Source organism: Cuculus canorus, chromosome 1, assembly GCF_017976375.1.
Source record: "Cuculus canorus isolate bCucCan1 chromosome 1, bCucCan1.pri, whole genome shotgun sequence".
Classification (NCBI taxonomy): domain Eukaryota; kingdom Metazoa; phylum Chordata; class Aves; order Cuculiformes; family Cuculidae; genus Cuculus; species Cuculus canorus.
This window is the reverse complement of record NC_071401.1, coordinates 184,739,401-184,761,155: the sequence shown is the minus strand read 5'-3', so window position 1 is coordinate 184,761,155 and position 21,755 is coordinate 184,739,401. Positions and strand designations below refer to the sequence as shown.

General features: G+C 37.2%; 1 protein-coding gene across 2 annotated transcripts in view; it reads left to right on the top strand.

The window, feature by feature from the left end:
- Positions 1-21,755, top strand: part of SLC13A1 (solute carrier family 13 member 1) — a 54,322-nt gene that overhangs the window by 14,507 nt on the left and 18,060 nt on the right. For both annotated transcript variants that reach the window (XM_009563575.2, XM_054059087.1), the window contains exons 2-6: positions 14,517-14,649; positions 16,494-16,622; positions 17,340-17,476; positions 20,906-21,093; positions 21,688-21,745. In XM_009563575.2, the coding sequence (XP_009561870.2) occupies positions 14,551-14,649; positions 16,494-16,622; positions 17,340-17,476; positions 20,906-21,093; positions 21,688-21,745 (611 nt within the window). In that variant the 5' untranslated portion in view covers positions 14,517-14,550. The remainder of the gene's footprint in view (positions 1-14,516; positions 14,650-16,493; positions 16,623-17,339; positions 17,477-20,905; positions 21,094-21,687; positions 21,746-21,755) is intronic.

Sequence of the window (21,755 nt, the reverse complement as noted above, 5' to 3'; positions counted from 1 at the left end):
GATTTTTTGCATGACTTACTTTTTTTTAGCTGACTTACTTTATATTACAATAAAGTCTGGTTGGTTATTTGTTGTCTTTGGGGGGACATTGCTTGTTTGTTTTAAAATTTGACCACTTGCTTGCCTTTGAGGAACGCTATAATGAAATGGTCTAGGTAGGGAACTTTGAGGTTGTGGATAGCTTCCATTCTCATCAGTCAGCCATGGTCAGCTATTTCCCAACCCCCGTAATATGAACTAGAGCCTGGCTGAAGACCAAATTGGTAGAATATGGATAATTTCTCACCTTGGTTGCTCTGCAACCAGCAGCAGCAGGTTTCCTGCTGTTAGATCACCCTGACACTCTGCAAAGGAATGTGGAGGCATTGAACCTTGTGACAAAGGAATTTGCAAGCTGTTTGATCAACGAAGAGAGAGTTTCCAGAATCTGTCAGAAACTCTCATTAACCCTCCATTGGTGGTTTTTAGAATATCTAGGGAAGGGAGGCCGGGGGAAGGGAGGGGGGGAGGGGGGAAGGGGGGAGAGGGGGACTCTGAGTAAACACACAACGTATGTGTCCTGTGAGGGAGAGCTGTCATGACACCCTTAGCGTGTTTGGCTGTGGTGGGTTAGCAGTGCCTATTTTCTGTATGTACTTAGAGCACAGGACCCTAAGTGAAATGGAACACATTTGGTGGATGTTGTTAACACGCATAGCAGAAATCTCTATTGCAAACTGTCTCCGCCCCAACAGTCCGAAGAGATAGGTCTGGTTTTGGAAACCATAGGTCAGGCTACCATGTCTCCTCTGGACTGGGTCTGCAGAATCAGCCTCTGCTCCCTGCTGGCAGCTGGGAGCAGGCAGGAGGAATCTAGCTGTCAGCAAATAATTAAAATAAGTATTTTCTTTGTATTGAAACAGTAGGTGTGTTACAGTGAGATTTTAAACTGCTGAGTCTGGTAGGAAACAACATTTTTCATAACATAAAGGAAGTTGACCTGGGATTGTATGGGTGTTTTTTTCCATGGAGGTTACTGTGTCACACAACAGGAAAGGAAACAAAAAGATAATTTTGTTGAAACGTTCACAGTTTTTTAAAGTGTATATAACAGTTAGCCAAGAAGTTAATTTTACTTTACTTTTACTGTTACTGTTCAGTTTACCTTGTAAGAAACCAGCAGCTGACAGCCCTCAGCCGCTGTGCTTGGCTACTAAGAAACAGATAAAAATACAGTCCTTTTCCTTGAACGATTTGCTTGTGCCTTCTTCATGAGTAAAGCTATAATAATTTAGGGTATGCTTTAGAAAAAATGATCCTATTCCGAAAAAGTCAAAACAAAATACAAAATTTTTGTATTCCTAAAAATTATTATTGCATTGTGGTTGGTTTTTTTTCATTTTGTTTGGTTGTTTTGAGGGGGGATGGTGGGAAGAAAACATAACCTGGTATTTAATTCAGATGAAACAGAAAGACAGGAAGCTTGCAGGGATATCTGGAGCTCATTCCTACAATCTGAACCTGTAAATCTTTTACAGAGCTATATATGTAAATTGTCTGACTGTTAATCTTTGCAAAGATTGAGAGTAAGGGCAGTGACCTGAAGCTAGGTTAGTGATGCAGTGATTAACATCTCTCCATAAGTAATTTCAGTAAGGAATTCCAACTGCCATACTTTACCTATTTTTGGAGTTGCATATCTCTCCTTCTCCTTGGTATTTTGGAAATACAGAGCTATTGGAGCCTTTAATATAAATGTGAAGAAATACTGTTGATTTGTAGGACATAAAAGACATTTCTGTTTTCTGACCTGTGAAAGAAATTATGTGTCACATTGCTCCTGATTTGCACCCACTGGATCAGGTGATTTGACTTCCCTGACCCAAGCAAATCCTTCAGACAAGCAGCTCCTTGGAGTGGGTCTGTAAAGCTGATGAAGGCAGGGTGTTTCCCATTCGCAAGAGCTGTGAATATAAAAACTTACATTTTTTTAGAAAATCGCACTGAAACTGGATCAAAAGCAAATCAAAGCTTGCAGTTTAGAAATCTAAAAAAGAGAGAACACATCTTTCCAAGACATGAGGTGTTTCCAAAATTAAATTATCCAGCTGGCATTAACATCGGCAGCTGCTGCTGGAAATGTAGCCTGGCTACCTGATCAAGTTTCTATGCATCACTGTTACTGATACAGCAAGATCTGGAGCATACAGTCATTCCTTCCTGATTTCTAACTCTTGCACAGAGGTAATAGTTGACAAGCTGTAAATCCATCCCCTAAATTTTGTTGAAATCCCTTGCTGAAGAAGTCTTGCCCACCAGCAACGTAGACTCGTGAGAGCCTATTGTCCCCAAAGGCTGGATCTCAGCATCGCGTGACCGAGCAGGCAGGGAGCCAAGAATCCTGCTGGAGTCTCGATGAAAATTCATCACCAAGACTGAGAGGTTTCTGCAGAATGTTTCCAGGTGATGGATGGGAAGTGTTCAATAAAACTCAGAAGTCCTAATCCTACTTGTCTCACTTTTCTTAGCCATTTCTAAAGGGAATCACTATGGTTTCTATCCTTTCTTCCATCATGGTTAGCTCCAGAGGGAATAATCCCCCATGACTGAGGTATAACTGAACAGATTTGTTATTTATGAAGTATCCACTGTGAACTGAGAACTCCTGTTAGCTTCAAAGGATGCTGCAGAAAGGCTTTAAATGAACAATTGCTGAAGACTTGGAATGCACACACATGGAAAAAAGACCTCTTAAGATATCTTAAGATCATAAGTACAGGCTCAGAATTACTTCTAATAACAAAGTAATAGCATCTCTCTGCAGTTGTTACATATGCTCTTAGGTACAATTAAGAAATATTCTGAACCTTTGCACAAAAATGATGTGGCCCTACAATACTAATTTACAGCTTGCTTTGAACCTGAAATAAGTAAATACTTCAGAATAAGGGAGAAGGGCATGGGTACTAGCCAAACCTCGTGATTCACCCTCCCTGATCTTTCAAGCTGTTAGAGTTCAACACTCATTCAAATTCAAATGAGGCAAAATGGAAGAGCCTGCAAATCTGTTTCAGTGCCACTCTGACCTGGTTGCTGATATTTGGTCTACTTAAAAAGAAAATATTAATGATTAAGTAATATTTTTCTCATCTGTATTTTTTCTGTATTGTTTAATGAGCACATTACAGGATTCAAAGGGAGATTTATAATGTGATTTTACATCTGAATTTTAGTCTTTAATAATTGAAATATGTTTTCATTGATATACAAGTTTTCCTTCACTGTTGATTAGATAACATTAATACAAATACACTCTTGCTGTGGGACTGCACTTGTATCCCACAAGAAACAGTTTTCTTGAGAGAAAAAAACATTTGCAACATGTCATGTGAAGTCTGATGTTTCCTGTGTCATGACTCATTAAAGGGATTCCTTACAAACCCTGTGAAGCTTCCTATAAGACAATAGATTGCAAACACTTTGTTGATCTAAATTAAGGTAGACATTTGCTAATTCATATAGATTAATTCTGTAGGACTAAGAGAATTTACATTTGGTCGATTTACATCTCAGGAGCACTAACCTTCTCAAAAATAACTTCTCATGTTTTTTCCCAACAGCATATTACTCCTTCAGAGAATCTCTGTGATAATGCTGAAATAATAATTTATGGAAATATGTTCTTCTCGAGCAGAATTTACTCTTCAAAGCTGAGCTGCTTTTCTTAAATGTGACAGCAGCAGGTCTTGCTGTGGCTCCAAGCCAGAGTGCTCTTGGCGTAGACAGTGTAAACAGTGGCACAATGTGGGTGTAGATGCAGAAATCCCATTGTTGAATGCATTGTGTGAAGATGGGAGCACTTGTGTGGTTTGTTTGGCTGGTACACTATAGAATCATAGAATGGTTTGGGTTGGACAGGACCTTAAAGATCATGTAGTTCCAGCCTTCCTTCTATGGGCAGGGACACCTTCCACTAGGTCAAGTTGCTCAAAGTCCCATCCAGACTGGCCTTGAATGCCTTCAGGGATGGGACATCCATGACCTCCCACTTGCACCAGTGCCTCACCACTTTCACAGTAAAACATTTTTTTCCTAATACCTAATCTATATCTCCCCTCTTTCAGCTTAAAACTGTAATACTTCATCCTGTCACTACAGTCCCTGATAAAGAGTACCTCCCCATCTTTCCTGTAGGGTCTCTTTAAGTTCTGGAAGGTCGCTATAAGGTCTCCCCAAAGCCTTCTCTTCTACAGGCTAAACAAGCCCCACAGCCTGTCCTCATATGAGGATGTTGTAGATTTTTTTCTGGGAGTCTAGATTACAAAAAATCTCTGAGTAAATATATTTGTGTTTATTGTTCAAAATTAGTGAAAGATTAGGAAGCAAAGTCGTAATTAAGATAAACCTGGCTTTGCTATGGCTATTCTCATGATCTTCTAAACATAAATGACTGCCACAATTTTATAGTCGATTATATTCTGGTCACTGAAAAAGAGACAAAGAATCACTGAAAACTGGAGGAAGGAACAACAAAAATGGGATTCAAGATTAAGTAAAACATGTGCCTGTCAATGAGAAGACTCTGGATGAGATCATCAAGCGTTTCAGTAAACTTCATAAAGACAAAACCACATAAGAATGTTGACAGAGAAGATATAACTCCAAACTCAAATGTATTATAAACTCCAATATTTACACATAACTAGACATTATAGGATGTATTTTTTCATATGTTTTTACAAATGGACATTTATAAAAAAATGATAGAATTCTGGAGAATAGAGTATTAATGTGAAGTTTTGGGCCAAGGCAGAAGATCTAATAAGGTATTCTGAAAATTTTCACGAAGAAGAGAAAATGGAATTATACTGCTATGACTTGAATGTAGAGAGCATACACTTAATATAACAGAAATTTAATAAATAAAATGCCACTTTAAAAAAGTGGCATTTTCTTGAATGTAGAGAGCATACACTTAATATAACAGAAATTTAATAAATAAAATGCCACTTGAAAAAAGTGGCATTTTCTCATAAATGTTAAACATGATGAAAGAATATTAAATATTATGTCGGGACAAAAATATTTGCCATTACTGTAATAAAATGTGATGCTTATTGTGGATTAAACTTTTATTTAACTCTGTTCATGTAGTATACCACTTTAAAGTTCAAAATTTGCTCTATTTATGCTAATGGTTTTATTTTCACTGTTTATTCTGTTTTATATTATGCTGTCGAGTACAAGTTGGAAAAAAAGCAAATTTGAGAAATTTTGTTGTATGAGTTCAAAAGGGACGTAAAGCAGTTGAAAGTGCTAGCAGCATCAACCAAGCATTTGCAAAGCGAATGCCAATGAACATACAGATCAACATTGGTTACAAGAATTCCCTAATAGAAACAAGAGCCTTGAAGATAAGGAGGATTGCGGACATCCTTCTGCAACAGCGGACAGCAAATTGAGGGTTGAATACTGAAGCAAACTCACACAAAATAACTCAAGATGTTGCAGAAGAACTAAATATTGACCATTCAAAGGTTGTTCAACATTTGCACCAAAGTAGAAAATCAAAAAGCTTGACAAATACATGCTGCAGAAGCTGTATTAGAACAGAAATAATCACCATTATAAAGTCTGCTCTGCACTTCTTTTGTGCAATAAAAATAGAATCAGACAATCATGGAATAGTTAGGGTTGGAAGAAACCTTAAAGATCATCTACTTCCAACCTCCCTGCCATGGGCAGGGACATCTCCTACTAGATCAGGCTGCCCAAGGCCCCATCCAGCCTGGCCTTGAACATCTCCAGGGATGGGGCAGCCACAGCCTCCCTGGGCAGCCTGTGCCAGTGTCTCACCACTCTCATGGTGAAGAAATTCTTCCTAATGTCCAGTCTAAAATCATCCATTTCTCAGTCACGTTGTGACATGTGACAAAAAGTGGATTCTATATGACAAGCAATGGCGTCCTGCACAGTGGCTAGACCAAGGCGAAGCACCAAAACAGTGAAGCTATACCAAAAGAAAGTATTGCTCAAAATATTAAAAGAAGGTTATGGTCACTGTTTGATGGTTGGCAAGTGGAATCATCTACTACAACATCTTGAAACCCGTGAAACCACCACAGCAGAAAAATATTGCCAGGAAATTGAGAAAATGCACCAACAACTGCAACATTTATGTTCAACATTGGTCAAGCGAAAAGGACAAATTCTTCTCCAAGACAGCCTCCAACTGCATGTCTTGCAAATGATTCTAGAGAAGCTGCATGAACTGAGCTATGAAACTCTACCTAACTCGGCTTACACACCAGACTTCTCTCCCAACAATTATCACATTTTCAAGCTTCTCAAGAACTTTCTGCAAGAGATTTTAGACAACCAAGCAGCAGCTGAAAATGCCTTCAAAGGATTCATCAGTTCTAGCAGCCCAGAATTCTCTGCTACTGGAAAAAATAGACTTGCTTCTTGTTGTCAAAAATATGTAGATTCTAATGGTTCTTATTTTGATTAATACATTATATTCTAAACTAAATACATTATATTCTAAAGATACACTACTTGAAAGTTGATGGTTAAAAACGGCAATTATTTTTACACCAACCTAATAAATGTAAAGGTTTTAAAGTGTATTAATAAAGTGAAAATAAAAGTATATTTTACTGAAAGGAAGCAAACTGCTAAAGTTATTAGTAACTATGGAATGAAAATATAAGATTAAGTCTAGGAATGATCAGTTTAGAATAATTATTCCACAGATAAATTTTACATAGCAACGTTGATCAGTTAAAACTGCCTACATATTTATGAGAAACTATCTTTATTCAATTTTATGTTCCACCAGAAAAAATACAATATTTTTCTTTGCAATGATTTATCCTCTGTCTCTTCCAAGAAAGCAGAAGTTGAATTTTGTTCTGAGTATAAATCAAAGATAATATAGGTAATGGTTTTAGCTGATTAGCATCTTTCCTCAACAACAAAACTAATGAAAATATCTTTGAGAAAAGCCAGCACAGCTGATGAAATTAGCATGTCATCAGTACACACAGACAACATAAACTGCAAATGTATAATTATACTATCAATTATCTGTCATCACCTGAAATAGTTAAACAATAAAAAGCTTTTAAGTTAGCAAACTATTCATGAAATGATTTAAATCTTTGCTCATCTCATTTTCCATCATTATGGTACAATTGACTCAAATTTTAGTTAACAGAAGACCACATAAAACAGATTTTACTGTCATGAAGGAAAGCCCCCTGCAAACAGTGCCACGTTTTATAGTGCCATTCAAGGCAGACTTTTTTCCTGGCTGTTTTCATGGTCTGTATGCGACTAATCATAGATCTTTAAAGATCATCTAGTCCACCTCCTTGCTGTGGGCAGGGACATCTTGCGTTTAATCAGGTTGCTCAAAGTCCCGTCCAACCTGACCTTGAACATGTAGTCTTCCAAAAATGAAAACCTGATCTGGGAGTCATATTGTGCAACTAATTCTAAAGCAAATTTCCCCCTCCAAAATGATAAAAATCAAAAGCATATTATGATGCTTAATATGATGGCACTTGTTCTTTTGTAGCTTAGATTGTTTGCTGAAAATCAAGCACTATTTTCAGAAATATGTTTTGAATGTCACTGCCAAGCCTGTGTTTCATAAGTTTGATGAATATTATTAGCACTTAATGAAATAAAGGGTCTTACAAATCTATGTTTGCTCTAGCACATTCTCTATCACTTTGTTATATGAGGAATGTACACATTGCAATGGGAAGAAGTCTGAAAAGTCTGTGCTAAAAACTCTAGGAGAGTATTAGACAATGGTGCATAGCAAATCTTCCTGTATAGTCACTGTGGTGTGAATACGGACTCTCCCAGGCTTTAGGAGTGTCTCTTCTGGTAAGAAAACGTTCCTTGCAAATCCACTGCAGGTTGAAGTTTTTGGTGCATAGTCATGGATTCATGCAGCACCAAATACATGGCTATCATTCAACAAGAACAAACGTGAGGGCCATATCTTAGGCAGGCAAAAATTTGTTAAATGATGATTTGGGCCTATAAAAGATTCAAGGTTGGTGTTCTGATTTTGTGCCAGAGTCATCTTAAAGAAATTATTTCCTGTTCAGTCAGTGAGAAGGATATGCAGGAAGATGGAAAGTTTTTGAAGGCTTGGTGTTTTTTCATCACATACTGAAATCTGGCAAGGGAAGTTTGCCAGAAGGTAGGAGCATGGGTATCGGTTGCTCAAAGGCAGAATGACTGTTGTCCGTAAAAAGAACACATCGGACAATCATGTGCAGGAGGCTAAGGCATTCAGTGAAGCCTCTGGAATGAGGATGGAGCAAAACATTGTGTGAAGAGGAAGCATGGCAGTTCCTTCATCAAGAGGATCTTACTGAGCTCTACAAAGGGGTCCTGGCCAAGTGAAGAACTTATACTGTGGAAGCTGAGTGGCTTCTTCCCCTGGCAGGTTTCCAGGGTGGGTTCCAGTATGTGAAATTGGACTCACCTGGTTAATGCCATGCTCCATCCAGCTAACACTCTGAGCAGAATTTACTTACCGTAGGCACAATATTGCATTGGTGAAGATAAATTGCTTCCAGTTCAGAAATTAACTTGCTTACAGCTAGTTCAGTGGTGAAGAGCAGCATTATGAAGGAGTTGTTTTGGAGAAGCAGATTGATGTAGAGACAGACTTAGTATGATAACTATCGAGTAACTGTGCCTCTTTAGACTTTCAGGGTGTGCTTCAGGTATGAGAGACCAGTATTCGGGCTCTTTATTGGTTTTAGATCACATTATTAATTTGTATTTTACATTTCTACTAGAAGTTTATATGCAATTTACATCTTGGAAATACTACTTCGTTTCACTGGTCAGTGATTCCAGTGGGAAGACTCAGGAATAGAGTACCTGGGATAAATGATGAGTACATTGGAGGAGTTCTGTGCTATCTCGTGTCATTAGAATAGATGATTCTGCTTCAGAAAGATGGAAAATTATATAGTAATTGCTGAAGCACTTGAACTGACTCAAAACAAAGTCTGTAAGTGCAGGTCATCCTGAAAAATCAGGGCACTAATGTCCTTCAGGCCCAGTGGATTTCTATTCAAAATTAAAGGAATGATACAATGTGCTTATAGTGAGTAGTAAACTTTAGTCTTTGAAATTTTGAAAGTCAACTCATTGGGTTTCTGTATATTTCCAGTTCGTTTGCTTTTATGCAGTAAGGAGTCTGGAAATGTATTCAACATGTCAGGTTTCATCCATTCAGAGATACAGCCCCCATGTAGGTATGAAATGTGTTTCTTCTTCTCTCATCACAGGTTGAAAATAGATTTCATCTGGTTTCTGTGAACTGCTTCTCCAAAAGTTGTCAATAATCTCTTTCAAACAGCATTTTCCCAGTAGTTCTGTAGTCCAGAAACAGAAATGTGAGGAAAACTGGAAAGAAGAGTGTGGTTTTTAGGTTTTTTTTAACTACCACTCTTTAGAAAATCAGGCCAAGATCATAGGAAAGCAACATCCTAATTATTTCACAAGTTTCCATCCTCAGTCTGGAGATAAAGCTCACACATTGTTCAGTCTTGAACCTCATGCTATTAAAAGTCCAGAAAAGTACTTTCTTTCCAGATTGTTCTGAATGTCAGTTTTCCTCCTTTTCCATACAAATCTCTTTGTCCCTGACAGCATTTTGCTAAGCTTAGAAGAGATTGTTCTTTAGGATACAGTTTTTAAAGAGAAGATCAAAAGAAAAATGAAAAAAACCCAGAGTTTAAAATTCATCAAATTGCATTTCCCTAAGGACTTAGTAACTTAGAGATTTTGGAGCAGTTAGAGTTGTATGAGTAGCTCTCTATCATCATGTTGGACATGTACTTAGAAATGTGAGCATTTCAGGATGGGATTTCATCTGACATCCCTACGTGCTAAGTCTTAGACATGCTATTACATTTTCCCCACATCTGCTTTGATTTCCTTGTAGTTTTTAGAGAATCAAATCCTGATCACAGCCCTGTGCTTTCATCATTGTTTCTCTTTACCAGTGATTTGATGGGAGTCACTGTGTCTCTGGTGAGAGACACCTGTGGCTACACACCTAACTCTTACATCCTCAATGTAATTTTAACTGTTTTCACTTCCTTGCTTTCATATCTGTAATAGAGAGTAAGGGAGAGAGAAGGAGAATTTTGTTCTCTTCATATGTGTTTTCTGGGGACGTAAATAGTATTTTCAGTCCCAAAATCTGTTACACTTTTGAAGAAAAATAATAAGCAATAACAATGGGAAGAAGGCAAGTAAAATTTCCTGACCTGGTTAAAAGCCTTGCAGAATATGCAAGGTCTTGGGGAAATTGTGCTTGTGATTTAATTTCCGTGCTTTCTGTTTAGTAAACATTAATTCTCAATGGCATCTTTCAAAAGGTGGAAGTCAATTTTGGGTTCATACTAAATATATTTAATTTTTATCTGGCAATAAAGAAAATCCTTAACCCCAGCCACTGCAAAGACGAATAAAATTAAATATGTTTTCCACTGCTTGCAATGATAAGGAGGGAGTAAAAGCTAATTTTTCAATAATAATAATTAAGTTTATAATTCTGAAGCAATTTCATTTATCAATGGGTATGCTCTATATTCTGTTTGCTTAAAATCTATGACCCAAGGGAAAGAGAGCTATGTCTTTGCTTAGTCCTCCAGGTCTCTTCTGGTCATTCTTGCCTTCAGGCAGCTCATTAAGACTTTTCCCAAACAGGCAGAGGATAGAACACATCTATCCCAGCACAGACATCTAAAAGTTAGACATCTTGCTCCAACCCATGTGCCCTGGGCTTTTTGTAGTCAGTGAAAAGAAACATTTTTAGAGTGTAGTTCACCTCAGCTTGGGATAAGCACCTCAGTTAAGCAGTGTGGAAATACTTAGATTCCTCTGCAGACTGTGAAAAAAGATCCTGGTGACCAGTTTAGACATGGATATATAAAATCAGAAGTGAATGCCATCAGAGCACTTACTCAAGCCATTTCTGGAGTTTGTTGTCTGACCTCTATGTGTTTTAGAACATGGTAACTTCAGAATGCAAGTTTTCAAGTTCTTACATTAAAAAAATCAATCTGTTGATAATGATTCTCAATTTTATTATCTGTAAGTATAATCTTGAAAATCATTACTAAATTTTGTAAAAGTAAAAATCCCTCAAATATCTTTGCAAAGCTGCTTTTGTAACATTGCTTTGCTCTTATTGTTCCTCCATTGACATCGTTCCTTTGCGAAGTACCTTACCCATTTTTCAACTCTTGTAGTGATAAATATAGCCTTTCTGTTGCAGTAAATGGTAATATATTGGTATAACAAATACTTTGCTGTTAGATTACATGTGCTGCTCTCAAATGTTGCTTATCTCATTCTATAAAGGCATCCTGATAGTCTTGTATGATCAACCTTTGACAAGGAAATTCTGACAAATGCTGATAGAGCAGATAGCTGATCTAGTGGAAGATATACCTGTCCATGGCAGCTGAATTGGAACTACATGCTCTTTAAGGTCCCTTCCAACCCAAATCGTTTTATGGCATAGTCTTAAAATATTGGCTCAAGTTGGGTCAATGCTGTACTTGGTTGGCTTTTTGCGGAGCTTATTCTCTCTTGGTTCAAGTGTTTATTTATGTAGTATAACTTCCTGTTATATTTAGCTCAAATCACATACTCTTTTTTTCCCCCGAGGTCTAATCTCCTTGGGGTTCATACTAGATTTCCCCATTCTTCTGCATCACTTACCCACTATACTCAGGTCTTTGAGCCAGATGCCCTGTACTCCCTGTCTCCAGAACCCTCCAGCCTGACTTTCGGTCTCTCCAGGTACTTTCTGCCAGAGGCACCAGTTGAGGTCACGCTCCCTGGCAGAACCATAGAGATGATTTCTCACATCTGGAATGACCCTTGGGCTACAGCATAAACTATCTGCCGTTTGATCTGTTCAATAGCTAGTTGTTGCTCAGGGCCTCAGTCAAAATACTTTTTGGGGTCACGCAACAGAGAGCACTATGACCTGGAATACATTCTCAGGAATCTCCTAAATACCTAAGAAAGCTTGGGTTTCTTTCTTTGCTAATGGATAGGGACATGACTGTTATCTTATTAATCATATCTATTGTGATGTGCAGAGGCACATCCTGCCATTTTATTCCCCATAACTGGATCTGTCTTGCAAGTCTTTTGATCTTGCTCTGTTTTATGGCAAAATCAGCTTTTGGAAAAACATGAGTTTTTCTCTCCTTTTTCTCAAACACTTCTGCTGTGTTAACCCACACAATGATAAGTGTCTGAGCACACAAGCCCTTCTTCAAGTATGGAAGAGAAATAAAAGCCCTCAGCCAAGTTGAAAATACAGCTATTTGAACAAAGCTTCAGCAATAAAAACTTTGCTAAGGTTTGCTCTTAGTTTGACTAAAAAGTCTATTAAAATAAAAGCAAATGCATGTATTTTATATCTTTGATCAGTAGACTAGTTGTCCCATCAAAAAAGAAAATTAGATTGTGTTCACATGACTTATTAGCCATATTTCATTTCCATGCATGCCTGACCAGTTTTTCTAGGATCTTATAATCCTCCATAGATTTTCAAATATAAAACATATCAGAATACATTCAAATATATTCTAAAATAGTTCTCAGATTACTGCATAAATTTTCACCCATGAATTATGGGTGAATTTCATCTGGCACTGTTGACTTGAGTACATATATTAAATCTAAAATTCAGTATTCCCACCAGCACCGTGCCCATAGTACATTCCCTTTTCCATGTTAAAACTAATTTCAATAGAGGATTGACTGCCAGTTAGTTTGTGAAGACTCAAGCAAAGAAAGTGTTGAATACTCCAGCAGTTTATCTTCCCTTCTGTTTACTAAATCCCTCTACTTCTCTTCCTTTTCTTAGTTCTGACATTTTTACAGAAACTTTCTTTGATGTCTCCATCTGAAAACTATTTCACGTCAAAATTTTCCTGAATTTATTCATCTATGGTTTTGTTATTGCTTTACAGCATTGCTCAGACACATGCCAATTTTTCCAGATCTTATACAATTCTTTTTTCCTTTTTGGATATTTGAAGCTTTCCTTCACCATGGTGTCTCTCTCTGCTCACTGTCTCTGAACACTTTAAACCAGGTTTGTTACTATGTATTTAGAACAGCCCCTTTCAAAAGCTGACAGTTCACCTGAACTTCTTTATCTCTTACATTATCTTCTCAGGAGGTCTCAGCTCCCTAGACTATGTCAAAGTTGTTTTCCCAATTCTTTCTGTGCAGTAGCAAAGGCTGTTATTTCTTTATCACTTTTATCTCCAAATTATTTCTCACCTTTGGGTTTTAAATCAATTCCTTCCTGTCATTTAGATTTGAAATGTCTTCCTGAAACCAAAACTTTGTCCACAACGCTGTCAATCTGATCACTTGGCTTGTCTGCACCCTGACACGTGGTACCCATATAACAAAAAATTATATGGATAGTGAAAATCTATGTTATTACTTGGTCTGGTTCTGATGGTAGCTCAAAGACTCTTTCATCTGTCTCCTCTTCCAATTCTCTGCTTCATTGAAGATCTTGAGTATGAAACAGTGTGTTCTGTCTCCTTTTGATCTTCACTCACAGATTGTATACAACTCTCTTTCCTGCCTTTTCCTTTTCTTTATTTGATGATATTCTGTTATATTACAAAGTCTGTACCAAGGCTTCTTGTATTGAAAACAGAAGAATTCAGAAAAAAGGATTTGTTTATTTTTTTTCTTTTTTTTTTTTTTTTCTCAAAAATCCTCCTACTCTTAGCCTTTCAAAAAACTTGATAAGATGTACATGGAACACCTTATCCTGTTTCCATGTAAGAAGACAAAATGAACGATCACACATTCCCTGCCAGGCCAGACAGAAAAAAAATATGGTTTTCCCACATGTTTCAAATTCTAGACAGACAGAATCAATAGGAAGATTAAGGCTGGAAGGGACTCCTGCAGGTCATCTAGTCTAATTTTTTGTTCAAATCTGAGCAAAAAAATGAGAGCTAGGTAATATTGTTCGGGACCTTCTTCTGTCAAGTTTTAAATATCACCACAGAAGGAGATGTAGATTTTTAATTCTGTTCAATAAAATGATCTCGCATATATTTTCACATAATGCCATAATTGGTTTTGAACATATATTCTAGGTATATTAGATGTTTTGATTTCCTATTGAAGCCAACAGTGACTGGGACAGCACGTGAAATTTTTGGTTATCTATTTGCTTAAAACCTGCTCTAATTACATAAACTTGTTATGAGGAAAGGCAGGGGGAGAAAGTCATGAGGAGGCTGACATCTAGCCTTGGTTTATGATGAACGCTTATCTTATCAACCTACTGTTAATAAACTCACTAAAACAATAAAGGACAAGATTTAATTTTAACTTGCTTTACTGGCCTGCTTTAGCAATGGCTAAAGGTGATAGCTTGGAAAAATATTAATCAGAGTCAACTATTTAAAGTCAGATCTATTTTTTGGCAGTTTCTGCAGGAAAGTTCATCTACCAGCCATAACCATGAAGATTCTTAGCTACCTCCTAGCTTACCGAAGGTTTCTGCTCATTGTCCTCACCCCACTGCTTTTACTTCCACTTCCACTTATCATCAAAACCAAAGTAAGTGACCAGCTTTCACAGGTAGTTATTTTTTGAGCTGTATGGAAAGTCTGAGATTCCCAGATCTGTTCAGAATCACAGAAATGTAGAATGGTTTGGGTTGGATAAGACCTTTAATGACTTCATGACGTTTGCATTGCAGATTTTTTAATTATTTTTTTAATCAACTCAAGAGTATTTCCATAGAAATGCAGAGAAGGCAACAGCTTTAGTGTAAGATTTTGTGCTGCTTGCATGAAGTTCTGAATTAAATATTTGTTTTCCTGTTCAGGAAAGGTTTTTCTCATTTAACATCATCTAGAGTGTCTTGAAAATCCTGTCCTTACTATTACACATTGGCCTCTTAAACATACTCTTAAACAGCTCTGCACCATTGAAAATGGAGATGAATTGTCAAGAAGACAACTGCAATTACATTTTTATTTGTTGATGGATTTTTTCAATTTCATCATATATTGTGTTGTCTGATAACAAGTTACTGGAATCAATAATCTGAGAAATTCCCTCTGATTCCTAAACAGAGCAAAGATCATGGCAGGATATCTTAGTTTTATTTTGCTTGAAATAAATTCTTTGGGCTTTCAGTAACTCTTCTGACAACTCCAGGCTGATAAAACAGCTATTTAAAAAGTTTATTAGTAATTCTATTTGGTACAGCTCTGATGTCAGCAGAACAAAATGGGATTCTCCTGTGATATATTATCACATGTGCATTATACATTTGATGCGTAACAATACACTGAAGTCCAATTCAGAAGTCCTTGGTTACAGAGCAACGCCTCACACTGTGTCACCTTACAGTTTCAGTCTTTCAGTTTCCTGAGAGGAAATCTTTGAGAAATTCTTAATGTGGAAGGACTTTCATTGTATGAACATTTTCTGAGTGATAAATGAATTGACACTATCAAATTGTTTCATATATAGAACAAACTTCCCCCAAAACATATATGATAGCTATAGCTGCTGACTGGCTTGGACTTAATATTGTTCTTTTCTAGTCAGAGATTCCTAGAGCCATTTCATTAAGCTATTTCCAAACACAAAACCTCTCTTCTGCTGTGAAGGAATTTCATGCCCTAACCGGTGGCATTAAGAGAGATAAAGCGTTCTCCTCCAGAGCAGAAATATAGAACAAAGCCACACAAAAGAGGTTTCTAGGATTCTAGAGGAAACTAGGCTCACTTCATGTCATTGTATTTGGCTGTGGTTGCATCTTACAGGCAGTGGTGATATAAACTCTCCCGAAAAAAAAATAGAAAAACTGCTGCTTTCCAGTTTAAATAAAGGACATGTACTAAAATTACAGATCTTGAAAATAAAAACTGTGTTTCTTATCAATGCACAATGTTTCTTGCACAATGCCATTTACATTAGATAATATTCTTGCCTTATTGATGATGATGACAAAATTTCATTGATTACGGAGAGACAAAATTTTAACTTTTATTGACTGTGACTGCTCCTAGACGTTTAAAGTTTTGCTTGCAGCTGCAGAATGTTTGTGATTTATGTTAATTCATGGTCTCAGAATGCTCCCGCATGACCTCTTTAACTAACTGTGCGCGAAGGAAAAAGCAGCTAACTTTCCACCTTTAATAAGTGGTAGAATTTAAGTAACTTTACTATGTCTTAGAAAAAAGTCTTTAAAACTACTTTACTACTTTCATATCTCATAATCATAAGGTTATCAATAGCAGGCAACAAGGATCCATCCTAAATTCAGTTATCTTTACTCATATTTGTTTTAGGCCAGGGGAATCTCTTTACTAACACAGCTGGACCTTTTATAATTGTGATTTTTTTCCTGCATGATCAACTCATATTTCTGTTGGTGCCTTTTGTAGGAAGCAGAATGTGCATACACATTGTTTGTAGTTGCCATCTTTTGGCTCACAGAAGCTTTGCCGCTGGCTGTTTCAGCTTTGCTTCCTGCCTTTATGTTCCCATTGTTCGGCATAATGGAATCCAAGCAGGTAACTCTTTTTTTTCCCCTCTCTATCATATTGTGGATTTCAATGATAAAAACTCAAAAGAAAGAACCATGTAATGTTGAAACCTGATGGGCTAATCCATGGATTTGCTGAATGCCAATCAGAGAAGGTCTGCCTCGAGACTTGTTTACATGCTTTGCCCTACAGACTTGTTCATATTTCTTTAATACTTTTTTTCTGTGTAAACTGTGATTCAGTGCTTAGAGACCAGTTGGTGGGAAAGCATTAGATAGATATAAAATATCCTTACTGTTACAGAAGCAAGATGACACACTAAAGACCCCATGGGTAAAATGCTGAGTGTACTTTTTCATGTCACTGAGAGGACACTACAGAAGATCATACTCTAAGTCAATATTTAGAGTTATTCTTTTACCTGTTGGTTAGATGACTAAATTAAGAAAAAAAACATTTCATTCATGATTTTGTTTGTATGTGAGATATGACTGATTCTTCAATTGCTTATATCATAAGCCTTATTTTTCATTTTGTTCTAACACTATGAACTTTAGTGCAGTTACTCTTGCATATCTTGTTAAACGAAATTAACAGTTTCAAAAACTTAACAGTCCAAATTTAGGCCAAAAATTGATGACATTTATTACAACATACATCCTTATTGAATTTTTTCATTTATCTGATAATACCAAATACTAATAGAAAGTCACTGTTTAGTTAACAAAATATTTTTTATTTCAGGTGGCATCTGCTTATTTTAAAGACTTTCATCTGCTGCTGATTGGAGTAATTTGTTTGGCAACATCAATAGAAAAATGGAATTTCCACAAAAGAGTGGCTTTAAGAATGGTGATGCTGGTGGGTGTCAACCCTGCATGGTATGTGCTAAAAAATGTCTTGAAGAACAATAAGATTTGTGAAAAGCTATGTAGTCCAGAAATAATTGCCTACCGCTTGTTCTGTAGTGGAAATCCAGTCTTTCATTTCTGCTGAAACAAAGCAGATACCTGAAACGATGTGATTAATTTGTAGGTGACACTTTTTTATTTTACTGAAATCTTAACTGAAAGTTCCCTGGAGTGGTTCTGTTCATAATAGGGATCTTTCTGAACAAAAATGTGGTGAATTCATGAATAATGTAAAACTCCTGTTTCTTAACGGTGGTAGTACATTACATACCTGATGTTTACAACTGAAATTCTGTGCTGTGCTTATTATTAATTTGTACTTCGATGTTGTTTGCAAAATTCTGGGCACTTCCTAAAAATGCAAGAAGAGTTCATATGCAAGAGAGGGAAAAAAAGTCATAAAATTAAAGATGTAGCAGGGAAGGAAAAACACATTAAGCACAATGTCTTCATTTATGTTGTTTCTTTGTCCACCTATGTCCCCAGCTGGGTGAACTGATGAGGGAAATGAAACCACACACCTTCCACTTACTCTCTATCAGCATGTATCTTATGAAGACAAAACTTTCTTTTTTTCTTGCTTTACAAGCTTGCAGAAAAGGTTTAGGCCCACAGATTAATCTGTCAGCATATCCATAAGGCTGCAGAAAGATGTAGAGTGAGTCTGGCTTCCCAGAATACATGATGCTTATGACTCCTCGCCAGGAAGCAGACAGCGACAGCAAGTAAAAACTTAGAAAAGTAAAAACTGTAGGTCTGAAAAATGAGATGCCTCTCAGGTTAACTAATAACTCATGGAAATGTTGGGTTATTTCTATTCCTCAGTGACTTGCCTGTCCTAATTTTAAATATCACATTTATTTTTACTTTTTTTGCTGCATCCTTTGATATCAGGTAACTTTCTTTTTTGACAAAATGCTCCTTACATTCTTGTTCAACAGCCTTCTATTATCTTTAGCTATCTTCTTGAGCCATGCAGCAGTAGTTATTTCAGCTTCGCTTTTGATCACTTCTAAATTCTCATCTTTTGGCTGAAATCTTGAAAGGGAGAACACAAATGGATGGCATGCTCTGCTAAGCTGAACACTGCTGGAGAACTTGCGGGGGACACAGAAACCTGCAGCCAGCTGCTGAGGATACCTAGAGCAATTCCAGACACAGCTTTCTATCCCTGAGGAGGCAGTATCCTTCATAATTGTCTCAGCTCCATCACATTTCCTGATCATGACAAAAGCATGATAAGATTATGATAATATGATCTGTGAAGGAGAGGATCCTCCCACCTCTCAGCATCTGCTGTGAGTTAGATGTGCCCACTGCAAAAGGATGCATGCTGTCCTATGTGCACAGCCCTCCTCCTCCAGTAGCGGGAGTCTCCAGCCAGTCTGTGCACATTGGAGCCTCATGCAGCCCAAGCTAGAGAAACCATTGTAGGAGATTTCTGCATTAGAGGACATGGAGGATGCAGCAGTGGAAGTGGAATATCAAGTCTTCTGGATTCTGCATTCTTCTGAAGAAATTGTTTTGTATCAGAAGTACCATGGCCACTTCGAATACTGTGTTCAGTTTTGGGCCATTCGCAACAAGAAAGACATTGAGGTGTTTGAGTATGTGCAAAGAAGGGCAGCAAAGCTGGTGGATGGTCTGGAGCAGAAGTCTTATGAGGAGGAGTATAGGACCCTGGGGTTGTTTAGTCTGGTGAAGAGGAAACTGAGGGGAGACCTTGTTGCTCTCTACAGCTACCTGAAAGAAGGTTGTAGTGAGGTAGGTATTGGTTTCTCCCAGGTAACAAGCAATAGGAGGAGAGGAAATGGCCTCAAGGTGTGCCAGAGGAGATTCAAATAGGATATTAGGAAAAATTTCTTCACCAGGAGGGCTGTCACGCATTGGAACAAGCTGCCCAGGGAAGCCGTGGAATCACCATCCCTGAAGGTGTTTAAAAGACATGTAGATGTGGTGTTTAGGGACATGGTTTAGTGGTGGACTTACAAGATGAATGATTTTGAAACACATTAGTGAATGCTTTCATTTGCTTTGGGTTTAAATTTTGCAGGTTGTATTAAAATTATATTTCCCTACAGTGAACATTCATATTCAGTGTGCTTAGCCTGACCTGTATTTTCTGCTTAAAAATGTTTTGCAAAACCACAATTCTTCCCCAACGTCCATCTGAGGACTTAATAAAAAACTACCTGAACTGAATAGGTTTTATACTACTGATGGCAATTTGTGTTGAATCAGATCCACCACTTGCAGGTCTGCAGATCATTTCATCATTAAACAATCAAAAGTGCACAGAGAAAAAAAATAAGGTACCCCTATTGACAAAAATTCAGGTTTGAAATGTTCTTGCTCTTAGCTGAAAGGGATGGTTATGAGAGGGATTTTGAAGTGTATTTTTATGTTGTAAAATATTGCTGATATTATTATTTTTACAAACTCCTATCTTTGTCTGCTGAGTGTTTACAGTTTTGTGAAGCTTTTGATCAAGGCTAGGCAACAAGCTTTAAAAATTACATGGATGTCTTCTCAGAAAACACTGTAAAACCACAGTCCTCCCCCTCACAGTTATTCTTTTGCTGTGGTGATGCATGACAGGTGTTTAATGACACTGCCAACAGCTTGGGACAGGATGTCAAGAGGACTGCTCTCATTTACAAGTCCAAGAGATGCATTAAAAATGACAATGTGGTCTGCATTCTAAAGTTACTGTCCAACTTCACCAAATATGACATGAAATACTTGAGTATTTTAGGGTAAAGATAGGGTGACTTTAGTCACTGATGAAATTCAGTGCATTTGATTGTAAACTTAGCATAAGCTGGCCAAGACCAGACTAAGACTTTGTATGACGTTCTTTTTCCATTTAATACAAAATATGATGTTTATTGCAGCATAAATAATCCATACACCTGTCTTGGGGCACTGATTAAGAACTAAGTTAAGCACCACCTACTAATATTTCTTCCTATAACACCTAGACTTGTATCTAGATCACTTTCAGCCTAAGTGGTAAGACCAAGGTTTTTACCTCACTGGTACAATACAAGATTAATAACATTAGCAGTATAGCCATTTTAATTTTCATTTGCTCTTGTAACATGCAAGGTGCTCTTTCTTCATAGATGATTCAACTACAGTATCATTCTGTAAATAAACATTATTTCTTGTTTCAATTTATAACATATTTGATTCTTTAAATCTAAAATATGATTATTTCAGTGTTTTTGATCAAAATAATTATAATTCATAAAGTACTTCAGAGGTTAGTTACAAACTTTAAATTTTCAGTCCTTCCTGCATACAAGTTTTCTGTTGAAAAATTTTCCATTTGTATTAAATAGAGCATCGATAACAGGTTTTGCTGTAACAGCCACAGACTCTTCTCTTCTGTTTTAGGCTTATGCTGGGCTTCATGGTTAGCTGTGCTTTCTTGTCAATGTGGCTCAGCAACACCTCTGCTGCTGCCATGGTGATGCCAATTGTAGAGGCTGTAGCTCAGCAGATCATCAGAGCTGAAACAGAAGCTGATGCACTGGAGATGTCATGCTCTAATGGCTCTGTCAACCCAGCACTGGAGCTGGACGGTAGGCTTGCAGCGCAGTTTTTGTCTTTGCCCAACCTCATTCTGCAGCAGGGTAAACACCACATAAGATAAAGTTGAATGGCTAAGGAAGTACTAACATCATTACATGATTCTTTTTTGAGACCTCTTTTGGATTTCCATATGAGGACTCTCATGTTCACAAATATTAATTAAAATTGAACACGTCCAGAATATGGCAGTTACAGGAGAGGAGAAAAGAAGAGCCTGGCTTGTTCAACCTAGTAAAAAGAAGTCTGAAAAAAATATGACTACAGACTACAAATACGCTGGGAGTTAAATAAGAGAAAAGAGCTCTTTAATCTCTAGGGTAATGTTGGGAGAACAAATGAATCCAAACTCGTTACATACACAGCTGGACTGTAAGTTAAGAGATTTTTCATCAATATTAGATTAAGACTTTGTAGAATAGGAGTCATGAAGGAGTAGGACACAACTTAGCTGCTTCTAAGACTGGCACTTGTAAATGTATTCATGGGATGATGCAAAGCAGTTGCATGAAATGGGACATACTGATGGAGAATTCCCAGTTTTGCTCCTGCAAATGCTTATCTGTCTTTCCATCAATGTCTTACAGAAAGTATAGGAGAATGTGAAACCAGTGACTGGAAAGAGAAAGAAAAACAAGTTAATGGGTAATAGTTA